This window comes from Tachypleus tridentatus, chromosome 9 (genome assembly GCF_004210375.1).
Source record: "Tachypleus tridentatus isolate NWPU-2018 chromosome 9, ASM421037v1, whole genome shotgun sequence".
Taxonomy (NCBI): domain Eukaryota; kingdom Metazoa; phylum Arthropoda; class Merostomata; order Xiphosura; family Limulidae; genus Tachypleus; species Tachypleus tridentatus.
Genome location: NC_134833.1, coordinates 75,289,633 through 75,302,100, shown reverse-complemented (window position 1 = coordinate 75,302,100; position 12,468 = coordinate 75,289,633). Strand labels below are relative to the sequence as shown.

Here is a 12,468-nt window from a genome sequence, read left to right as displayed (position 1 = left end):
TTAGAAAAAACCTTTCCATATCTATATTTATATTGTGTTTAACCACTATTGAAGCAACATAAGGTTAATATCACTGCATATGGTAATGTCTGTAAAGGTACAGTTAGTAGGTGATCAATGCCAGTCATAACATTATGCTCTTAACATTCCTCTTTTTATTAAAAGCTTTACCTATCATTGCCTTCAGGTAGATAGTTGGAGACAAATTCTAGATAATGAGTAAGAAACTGCTGATTTTTAAAGGACACTTTTCTTTGTAGTTTTTCAGTGGTTCAGTAGTAATCTTATATCACTGAATTTTGATGTTTGATCCCTGCAGTGGACACAATGCACTTAGTCCATTTTAAAGTTTTGCATTTAAACAAAAGACAACAGTTTATTTTCTCTTATTTTACTTATTCATTTTCTACCCAACAAATACATATTTGAAGTTGTTAGTCACTGATGCATCCATTTGAATAATTTTAACCTTTGTGTTAGATTACACTTGAATGATGCATTTTGGCTTATCGTATATTATAGTGATAAAAATATACATTCTGTTTCAGCTAATGTAGGTGAGATAGTGCTTCTTTTAAATAAAATTTTTCACAGTGAAAAATGATTTGAAACAGGAATCAATCTGGAACAAAGAACAGTAATTTGTTCTAGTAGTAGAATAAGCTAAAGTATGGAAAATGTGACACTGGAATGAAAATGAACAAGATTGTTCAAGTATAGGACAAGTTTGAACAAACAACAAACAATATGTTTAAATATCAGGTTGAATGTTCAGAAAAAAAAAGCTAGTTAACTAGATATCTGAATTTAACTTCCAAAGTTAAACCTAATTAGCCCACTGAATACAAGTTTAATGATACCATCTGATTTCAAACAATAGTTTGTATCTTATTATGAAAGGTTGTTCAGATACACGCACGTTTAAAAATTCACATGAAAAACTGTAGAAAGAAATATAAAGGTAATCAATTTTGACATTAAAAGTGTTTAGTAAACTAACTGGAACTATTTATTTTATTAGTTAACATAAAATTGAAGAGGTAGGTTATTTCACTCATTGGTTCAAATGTGATTACTTGTTATATCTGCAGGTTAGGATCATCAATTCATGGTTTTTACCACACCATTCACTTTAGTGTTAAAGTTACTAACCATTATGACCACTGATTTGAACTTTTTAACTTTATAAGGTCTGCTTTTTAACTTTATACTTTTATGATAATAAGATCTAAGGTTTGAGGTATAACGAACCTCTGGAGGCTATCTACATTTGAAATTGTGAAGGCATTATAACCTTGAAAGTTATTCCCACTATTTGGTTACAAGTAAATGTGGCAGGCATTGCTGACTGGTTTTTCATTCCCTGATCAGTAGTTTTAAATTAGTAATGGTTGTGCTTGAACATTTGGATGTCTGCCCTGAACATTTAGCCCACGTCTCTAATAAGATGCTGTGCAAATTGAAAATATTTATATTAAAAATATTGATCATTAAGGAATATTTTGAAGTTCGATCCCTAATCTACATTTGTATTTTTGCTTCTGAAATTTGCTTTTGTCTGCTTCACAATATTTTAATTTTGTTTTCAATATTTCTGGTTATTTCATTAGATTTAGCTTGCCCCTTAGTGGTTCAGGGGTAAGTCTATTAGCTGCCTTTAGTGGGCAGAGCAGAAACAGCCCATTATATAACTTTGTGCTTAAAACCAAGCAACATTTATTTTATTCCTGTAAACAGTTTATACTTTTCTTTAAGTAGATTTTAATTTTCGTCATAAATAAATGTGACTAGTGTATTACGTTCAATAATTGGTTTTAAACACGTGCATGGAAGAATTTTCTCCTACACTGATTATTTCTTTAGACGAAAAAAATACCATCAATAAACTCATTTTTGAACTGCACACACACAAACAATTTTTAATAAAAGAAAACTTTGTCAATATACAGAATAAAAAGACAGAAGTTAAGCAAGGAAGTTGAACTTCGGATGGCAAAAACACGGCTTTCAAAAAACGTATTCGTCTAGACTTTACTATTACTGACGATATATTTTTCAGATTTGGAAATCAACTCTAAATGCGAAGCCCCGTGATACAAATATAAATTTCAAGCCTCTCTGAAGTTTTTAATATTCTTTCTTTGACACAAGCGTATTTGTGTCAAATTTCTATTTTTTTTCGAACAACCCAAAACTGTTTATTAATTTTTTAATTGTCATTAACTTTTAATCAAAGGAATTTAGAAAAACTAACAATAATTATTATACCTAATTTATACACCGGTGTAACCAAGATTATGTACAATACCATAAAAAATGTTTTATACAACAATCAGTATGTAATAACTCACCACTTGGGTGGACACACTGTTAGCGGTATTTTCGGCCGTAGCGTAGATGTCATATTTGTGCTTTAATTCATGTTCTCAGAAATAAGAAACATCTTTAATCCAATGAAACAGCAACTCCAACTCAACCAGTTTAAAACTTTTCGTGGTACAAATACGTTTTGGAAAATCATTGGTCTAGAAAAAGGTTGAACGTTTTTGAATAACCTGAAATTTCCGAGACACTGACCTTTTTTTCTGTGAGAGGAGAAGCTCGAACAACATCATAAGTTTGATAAAAAAAAACAAAAAACATTTTCTTTTCAGCATTATAGAGCTGGTTTGCACAGAATATATAGTTTTAGTCAAATAAGGGACTGCGTCAAAAATATTAAGGAATCGAACCGAATGTCACAGAGAAGACCCAAGCAAATGAATACCACTCCTAATGGAAGGCGGTGATAAACCTCATTTCAATAAACTATTGAAATACGAAAAGAATATCCGCGTGAACTTCTTAAAAAAGGAAACTACGCTCTAGTTCTGCATTGTCACTTTGAATTAATATGTTACACACGTAAATCTTTGTGCTTGTGTTTTGCGCAAATCTCCAGAAGGATTACCTGCACTAGCCATTTATAATTTTAAACTAACAAACTAGTTCACAATTATCACCACCTACTCTACCAACGAAATGAGAAACGCTTTTGGGGATAGGATTCGAACCTGCGATTCTCGTGTCCTAACCATTGAACCGTGATCTTTATGAAATAAATCAATCTTATAAACCTATTTTCTTCATAATCCTGCCATATGTTACAAACTCACAATAAGAACTTAAAATGAACTAACCGCATGCTCTAAAATTTGGGTTGTAAAACTGTAACCGATAAAGCATAATGTGCAGAACTATACTTAAGAACTAAATCTAAGAACTTTTGAAATGTTTCAGAATCAACTCATTTATTTCAAAATCATGTAACGCTTTGTATAAACTGTTATATGGACCATGTACTACTGGAACATGTCGGAAATAAAAATAACTGCAGGAAATAATTACATTTTTAAACACAAATGTCTCTAGTTATACTTTTATTAGCTTTTATATTTACTTAGCAGTTTTAGTCAAACATATAATTAAATATGTTTTCAATGTTATGTAAAAGAAGCCGCTAATGTAATTAAAGAGATTTTGGTTTCAGTTTACGAAACATTTCAAAATATTTTAATACATAGGCAAAAATAATAACATTTGATTATTCGGAAGTTAATTCGCTTTTATACTTTTGTGTTTTATTAACTGTTGCTGTTGTTTTGAATTAAGCACGAAGCTACACAATGGGCTATTTGTATTTACCCCTCACGGTATCGAGACCCGGGTTTTAGCGTTTAAGTCCGCAGAAATACGGCTGGGCCACTGGGAGGCCTTATTAACTATTCTATTGAAAAAGTGTTATCCGTGTGAGTTCTTACAGTAAAAAAACGACACAGCGTGCGAGAGATATTGAGTTTAAAAGAAAAGGTTAAACTTGTTTACTTGTAGGTTTAGGTTTTCTTTGGCTAAGAACACTAGAGATTTAAATTTGTTGTTCTATAAGTTTTGAAACAGTCAAACAAATCAATTGTTAATCACCTCAGGAAAATAGGTTTTCAAGTTTTCGCTGTTTAACTTCAGTGACTCATAAATTCACCCAAACCGACGCCTAAAATTAGGCTAAAGCTTTACTTGAATTTAACGCAGAATGCTTTCTATAGCCACAAGGTCTTTATACTCGGTAATTCTGATAAAATCTGAGAAATAGTAAATATGAATGTCGATGGTTTGTATGCAAGTTCCTTCTAAATAACGATTTGAATACTTTTTATTCCGGGACGTAAAAGAAATAGAATTTTGTTTACTTTTATTTTGTTGTGGCACTTTCAACACTCAAGTTTATTAAGAAAGAATGGTACCAGAACGCCACTCCATTTATTACATGTTTATATCTTTCAGTTATTTTGACAATAAATATACATTTTATTCCTTTGTTTTCTTGGTACAATACTACATAATAAGTCGTTTATTCTCTGTTTACGGTGGGAATAAAACCCCGGATTGTAGCGTTGTAAGTTTGTAAACTTACCGCTGATCCACTGGGTAACGATAATGTTTATAACATAGTAATAATGACTTATTTATAACGAACTTGTTCTGTAAATACGCACTTTAAATTTCCTCAAAACGTATCATTAGACAAGTACTGAGCTTTCGACATTGGTTTCAACAAAACCTTCTAGTGTTTCTGAATAAAGTAAACGGAAGAACAATTACAAAAATTTTCGTCTACCTGTAAAGAAGGAAACAGACGCAAAAGACTATTGTCGGAAATGGCGGACAGATAATAAAAGAACTTTACTTTTGTATCCAGCTAGGTCGACCCGGCATGGTCAGGTAGTTAAGGCATTCGACTCTAGTCTGAACTGAAGGGCACAGGTCAAATGTTCGTCACACCAAACATGTTCGCACTTTCAGTCGGGGGGTTAGGGTGTTATAATGCATCGTCAATCCCACTATTCGTTGGTAAAAGAGTAACACAAGAGTTGGCGGTAGGTGGTGATGACTAGCTGCATTCCCTCTAATCTTACACTATTAAATTAGTGAGAGGCTAGTGCAGATAGCCCCCGTGTAGCTAGGCGCGAGATTAAAAAACAAACACGAGGTGTCAGCGGTAAGCTTATAGTCTTACAACGTTAAAAATATGGGGTTCGATTTCCTGTGGTGAACTGAGTTCAAATAGCTTATTGTGTAGCTACAGGTGAAATATAAACTTATAAAAACACATAGAAAAAATGGTTTTAGGAATGTCCACGTGACAATCTTAATGTAACGAAAGAGTTATTGATGAGCGTGAAACAAGAGTATTGAAAATAATGAGTTATTCTAAATAGAGAATATTCAATATCTTTAATTAAACTATTTATTTAAAATAGGAACTGTTCAGGTTTTGTGTTACGAGATTTATTTACTGTTATTACGACTGGTTTGTTTATACCAGAATGTAAGTAGGTCATAAGTGCTAAGAGCTACAACGAGAATATGTTTATATAGTGGTTTTTTTTTTATAAAGCCCATTTACGAATGAGGATCTAGGTCGGAAACGATTGCAAAATTAAAAGAGGTGATTTATGAAGTAACCTACAAGCCCACCTCTCGTGAATAGGAAATGAAGATAAATTAATTGGAAACTCCCTAGTTTTGTGCCGGAAGAACCTTTGTTTTGAAGTTGTCGGCCTGAAGCTCAAGAATCTGTTAATAATTATGTTTCCATGTAATTAGTTAGTTGTAAATCTAGATCGGGAAAGTTTTCCAGTTTTCTATGTTGTTTTGTATGTCCGGGACTTTCAACGGCTGACCTATTGAGATATATTTAGAGACATGACGTCACAGACAGTTTAGTTTTTAGCCAATGACAGCATGTTGTCAGAGAGGAGAAATTACACAGGTATGGTACTTACAAAGTCGAAGTTAGAATGGTATTTTTAAGGCTCTTGTACCAATTCTGTTGTGCTGGTACCGGGTTGATTGACACAGCCTCTCCCTCTGTGGTATAAAAGCTCCAACCAATCTTGACATGGTCAGAATCGAGTAGCTCTGTTCATTGAAGAACAACCAATAATTTATTCGTTCCTTGTTCTTGTAAGTGTACACAAGTGTAGGTAAGTGGGCTGTTTCGGATTAATTTAATTAATTGTCGATATAACGAATTGGCCAATGTTAAACGTGATGACAATTTAATGAATTATATCAGAGGATAGATTTATTTTGTTTGATTTATTCGATGTATCAAATCGTTCAAGTTAAAACCTATTGACTTTTAAACTACTATCTTCTTAATGAAATAGTGAACATATTGTTTTTTTCGAAGAAAATACTAATAACATTTTCAGGTATGTGACTTTTACTAACACGAAATTATTTTTTTCAGCTTTGCTATTATATTTTTTGGAAATTACGAAAAAAAATTATTATTTTCCGGGTAAGAGAACAATTTTTTTTTCAATAAGAGAAATTTGTGCTGTTAAAATGACTAAGTTAGAGAAATTAAACACAGGACACTAAACTATGAAGCCAAACTGATTAATAAAGCAATAAAAATGTATATTTACTGTGACTTATTTTTTAATTATCAAAGTTTGTAATGAATGGGTCTCGTCTCGGGAATTGGAAGTTACAGAAAACCAAAAACGTGAGTCTGAATAGCAAATGTTTCTATTGGTTTGAATGTCAGTTCTTTAGTTTTCACTAAATATTGAAAATCCGGGCGTAGCTTGGAGTGCTAGGTTGCAAATCTGAAGGTTCAATGTGTACTATTATTCTAAGTTAGTATACTCCGCACTTTGAGCTATGAAGGCATTATACATTTGACACTTAAGTTCGTTTTATCCCATGTATTGCACTAATAATAACATATAGATGATTTACTATCGGTTGGATCTATAGAGGGTTTCATTCACATGAAGCACACTCTTCTCTAAGAAGACTTGTCTGTTGATAGTTATGAGTTATAATTTGTTATTTCGTTCAAGGGAATATTGCTTAAAGTTATTTCGGGCATTTCAGAAAGTCAACACTAAAGCTAGCATACCGATCAACTAAACATCTGTTTATGAAATGTATTTTATAACGATTATTTTGTTACCATATTTTACTGAGAAAATAAACATTAACAAATGTACTTCTGTTTTCAGTAGTTGGAGACGTTTTGTTACATTTTAATTTTCAGTTTTAGGTAGACAATGATGGCTAAACGACTCTTTGTCTTGGTGGTTGTAACTACTTTACTAGTATCCTCATTGGAAGCTGTTCCTAGTTCCTCATCCAACAAAGTTCATTTCGGAACACCCGAGAATCGACAGTCTATCGTTCCAGGTGTCGCCACTGCTTCTGGATTAAGTGGACTCAACTCTCTTCTGAATACTGGGGCTCTCGGCTCTTTGGGTGGTCTGGGAACAGGGCTAGCTGGCCTTCTAACAACTTTGATCACTGCGCTAGCACCTATCCTTGTCCTTTTCGGATTGGGTGCTCTTTTACTTCCACTTATAGGTATCGGTGGATTCCGTGAAGGCGCTGGGCGAGCTCTAGATGATGTGAACCCTGCTCTCATACAAAGTCTGACTGAAATTTTTGAGAACGTTAATAAGGCTTTGGAAAATGTAGATAAAAAATACAACTAAGCCTTTTCTTCACAAGTTGGTGTATCGCACAATTTCATTGGTAAGTTTGTAGCTGATAGTCTTATTGCTTATTAGTTTACAGACACATGCATACAAAATATTTGTTTAGAAACAAAAATATTAGAAAAAAGCATCAGGAATCATTTATCTTTTATATAAAATATTAGAAGAGTTTCAAAGAACGTTTGGAAGCAACGTTTCAAAGATCAAAACAACCATTAAGAACCAACCTATTGAGTAAAGATCAACGAGTTTAGAGGGTTGCACAAATTCACATTTATTGTTAAAGAAATACATATTATTTTATAACTAAGGTGTAGTGTGATCCTTTTTGTTGTCATTGTTGTTATGTTATAATATACTACCAATGAAATGAAATGAAAAATCCGTCAGATTAAAGAACTGTGAATTGCAACAGCTGCTAATGTTTTCATATAAGACATGTATACCTATTGCTATTCAATATTCAGTGACAATAAATTTTTCAGAAATTTTGGTTTTGGCTGAAACAAGTAAGATATCAATTCATGCCACTATTTAGGTAATCTTGGTATGGACTTTGCTGCCTGAATGGACTGACAACAGTATATTACTTCATTGTACCTTTCTTTAAAACTATAAGGAAGGTTTCTATTGTTTAGTTTTTCATTCCACTTATTTTATTTATTTTAGAAATACTAAGTACCATCATCTACGCTGGCGTTTCAAACCTGGAGTTTGAAGAAGGACTTAATAGAAAATACAAAATAAAGATTTAACGACAGATGTACAGTATTTTGAATATATTTTTTGGGTTTCAGTTTTTTACCTTGTGATTTTATAGTATGTCGTAGGTGCAAAATCTTTGATCTTTTCAAGTGGTTTTTCTTGAGTTGTGATAAGCCCTCTTACTGTAATAATAGATCTTAGTAGTCAGTGAAACTATTTATTAATGCATTTTTTACATTACAATCTCTTATCATGTCTAAATGTTGTGACGATTTGAATAAAAGTGTTTCTAATGTAGATTTATTAATGTCATTAATTAGAATATAATAACAGGAAAAGTGCTTTTACATTGGATTAAAAGCAAGGTTTGAAATAAGTTTTTTTAAAAGGTATAATAACGATCAGAGAGTTTACTGTTTGAAGTAGCATAAATTATTATTTTCTATAATCGAAAAATGTGCTTCAAAGTATTCTTCCGTTATTTCGTCATCAAAAGTCGGGTTATTATCTAACCTGAAAATTCAACATTACATTTTGGTAGTAGAATGCATGTTTAATTTTATAAACCTATCCTTTCGACATAGAGCACTTAACCAGTTGTCATTGACAAGTAATATTCACTGGGAATAAGAACATTTTCGTCACATGTACTAAAATTTTGCTAATATGTACTAGCTAATTGTAGGACGCTACGTTACCTCAAGATCTAAACATAAATAGTTTCTATTTTCATAGTGTTCAGTATGTTGTCTTTTATGGAACTATCAGTATTTTAAATTGAAGAGATACGTAGATATCTCTTCTACGATCATTTATTAAGTAGATAAAAGCAATATCAGATAGAAATACCTTGAAGAAGAAACCTTAGAGCGAAAGCAATGGAAGTAGATGAAAATGATAAATATAACACATATAACTCATACTCATATAACACATGGAAATGTTACTGATAGATTTTCACAATTTATGGTTTAATACTTTCAAAAATCTAACGCTGACTTTTAAGTTTTAAAGGTACATTTTACGTTTATAGAAACAAGCCGTAAAAAGAATTGTATTTAATAAAAACTTCAAACACAACTATTCCATAAACTTATGAACGAAACAGACATAAAAGATCGACGAATGTTCTTTGCTGCTGATGCTCTCTGTTATTAAATTCTTAGTGAATAGTTAGACTTTTATGGTTTGGTTGGGTGGTCTTACATCAACTTACAAATTATCTGGCCACAACTAAACAAATTAGTACGGTCACTTATTATAATTTATATAGGACGACTCTTCGATTATTATGTTACGTTTGTTTATGTATTACGATTTAAAATAGCCTGAAATCCTTATTTTAAGTTTATAAGTTAAATGAATGTCGTTGTTTATGAAATTTATGACATTTACCAACAAGATTGATACATACAAATGTTTTTCTTAACACAAATATATTTTATTATACAAACAACAATGCAATTTGTAATAACGATTATTACTAATAATCATTACACATAATTTATATACAAGAGTTTTACAAACTTACAAACAATACTGAGTCTTCTATCTGGTCTGGAACTGAATATTTTATCGACAGTTCACGATGAGCGAATTAATTCTATGTTGATAAACAGGTATACTTCACTTGACGGGAAGCTCGCTAGCTTTTTCACACGTGAGTTTTTTCCTGACGAAAATAGTTAATGTCCTTCGTAGAAATACTAACTTCCGAAGTTAATTCACTGAAGCTAAACTGTTTGCAATGTTCGAAATCTATCAGGTCATCCGTTAAGTAAGGTCCGATTTTAGGTTCAGAAAAAGACAAAGGATTTCAAACGCTTTTAATGTTATTTAATCAATAATGTATGTCATCACATTATTATTAATTATTTCCTGCTAATGATTCACAAGCTTCTGAATGCCACTTATATAAAATTCTCGGGGTTTGGAGGAAAAGAATGTAGAGAGGGTAGTTTTGACAGTTTCATGTGTTCAAAGCTCTTTTCCATCAAGATAGTTCTGCAAACTTCGGAATAGATGATAATCAGCTGGGGCAAGATCTGGAGAATAAGGAAAATGTGGAACTTTTTCCCAGTCTATCACTTCAATACTTGCAGATGTAATCTTTGCTGTATAGGGCCACGCACTATTCTGGTGTAACAAAACACCTTTACGATTGATCAAAGCAGGCCTCCTTCAGTACAACATTCAAGCGCTCTAACTGTTGACAATAGAAGTCTGATGTAATTGTTACATTTAGTGGCAGCAACTCAAAGTGGATCACAGAAACAATATCCCACCAAATGCTTAACAAGACTTTACTAGGGTATGGGTCAATTTTGGCCTGTGCTTTAGCCAGTTTACCTGTACTGAGCCATTGTCTGCGGCATTTAACATTTTTATAATATATCCATTTTTCATCTTCAGTTACTAACCTGTCCAAGAAAGGCAAGCTACATTCACGAGAATGCAGAGAAGTGCAAATGTTCACCCTTGCTCTAAGGTTGTCTTGTGTCTAATCATGGGGGATCCATTTTCCAAATTTTGACACTTTTTCAAGCTGTTGCAGACGACGGTGAACTATTCAATGGGTTGAATTAAGTTTCTGTGCTAGTTATTCAACTGTTAAAGCACAATCTTCATCAACTGCAGTCAGCAGCAAGTCATCATTAAACTCAACAGGACGACCTGAACGTGGCGCATCACTTAAGCTGTAGTTACCTGATCTGAACTTCTGAAACCACCTTCGACATTTTATTTCATTGAGAGACTTCACATCATAAACACCTTGAATGTTTTGTGTAGTTTCTACTGCACTATTGCCTTTTTAAACTCATAAAGCATTATGTTCCAAATGTGCTCCTCAGGCACATCCATCTTCATAAGGGTTTATTTGACTAATGATGTGAAAAGGTGGAGTTGAGTTAGTTTCTTTTATATGTCTGAACATTTTTATATACGTTCTACTACATAATTTGGTCATTAAAGCCTTTTACAAAAACAAAAATGATGATGCACTTTCTGCATTAAAATTTCGGATATTACTTCTGGGATGACGTGATATATAAACTTTTCTGGTCAAATATCTGTTGTTTTCCGGTTATTAAGCGTTTATCACAGTTATAGCTTTCGAGGTTTATAGTATACTAACAAACAATATTACATTGTCTCTTCGCTCATCGATTTGTAAACTTTAAAACTAGGTTCTCGAATGTTCAAATGACAACAATGTAAAAATATATATCGTTGATTCTTATATTCGAGAATCTTTTATAAATTTAGAAAATAGATGGGACTTTCGCAATTCACGTTTAACAACCTTTAATTTAAGTACACGCATTTTTAAGTATACATTAAACTGAAACATAGTTATTAAAATAAATATATATTATTAAATCTATTAAAGTTCAAAGTTTCATACGTATAGTTAAAAAAATATTATGAGTGAAGAGAGAGGGGAGTAGCATTTAGACAAGGTAATGAGTTCAAGCCACAACCTCGAAGTTTTTTTCACTTACAATACTATTTTCTTTAGTTTACATGTTGATTGTTTTTTTCCCAGTCCGTATAATATGATCAACCTAAAATCCTTCCGGCCCAGTATGGCTAGGTGGTTAAGACCATCGACTCCTAATCTGAGGGTCGCAAGTTCGAATCCCTATCACATCAAACATGCTCGCCCTTTCAGCCGTGGGGGCGTTATAATGTAATGGTCAATCCTACTATTCGTTGATAACAGAGTAACCCAAAAGTTGTCAGTTGGTAGTAATGACTAGCTTTCTTCTCTCTAGTCTTACACTTCAAAAATAAGGATAGCTAGTGTAGACAGCTCTCGTATAGAGAAATTCAAACCAAATTCTTCTTTTTTAAAATATAAAAACAGAAATCCAGTTTCATATTTCCTAATCCATACTTTATTGTGAACGCTAACAGTTATTCAGGCTAACTCTGTTTCATTGTGGATTAAGATATAAGTTTTCAAAACCATTTTTTTTTCTCCTGTAGATATTTACTTCAGAACAATATACGGAGCTATATTTAAAACTGTCAAATAAACTCTTTTTTTAGTAATGAGGTTTCCATATTCTAAAAACTTCAAACTGGGTGAATAAAATATACAAAACTCAAATTTTCGTGAAATTATTTGACTTAGAAGTCTATAGTTCGATAAAGATGTGTTTAAAAGACTGTCTTATGATGATACGAAATTTAAATTCTAGACGCGTTTTGTAAC

General features: G+C 32.3%; 1 protein-coding gene across 1 annotated transcript; it reads left to right on the top strand.

The window, feature by feature from the left end:
• Window positions 1-5,235: 5,235 nt before the first annotated feature.
• On the top strand, window positions 5,236-8,513 carry LOC143225517 (uncharacterized). Its single transcript, XM_076455107.1, has 3 exons — window positions 5,236-6,023; window positions 7,091-7,581; window positions 8,214-8,513. Exon 2 carries the CDS (start codon window positions 7,104-7,106, stop codon window positions 7,539-7,541), a length of 438 nt encoding a protein of 145 aa, XP_076311222.1. The 5' UTR covers window positions 5,236-6,023; window positions 7,091-7,103; the 3' UTR covers window positions 7,542-7,581; window positions 8,214-8,513.
• Window positions 8,514-12,468: the final 3,955 nt, after the last annotated feature.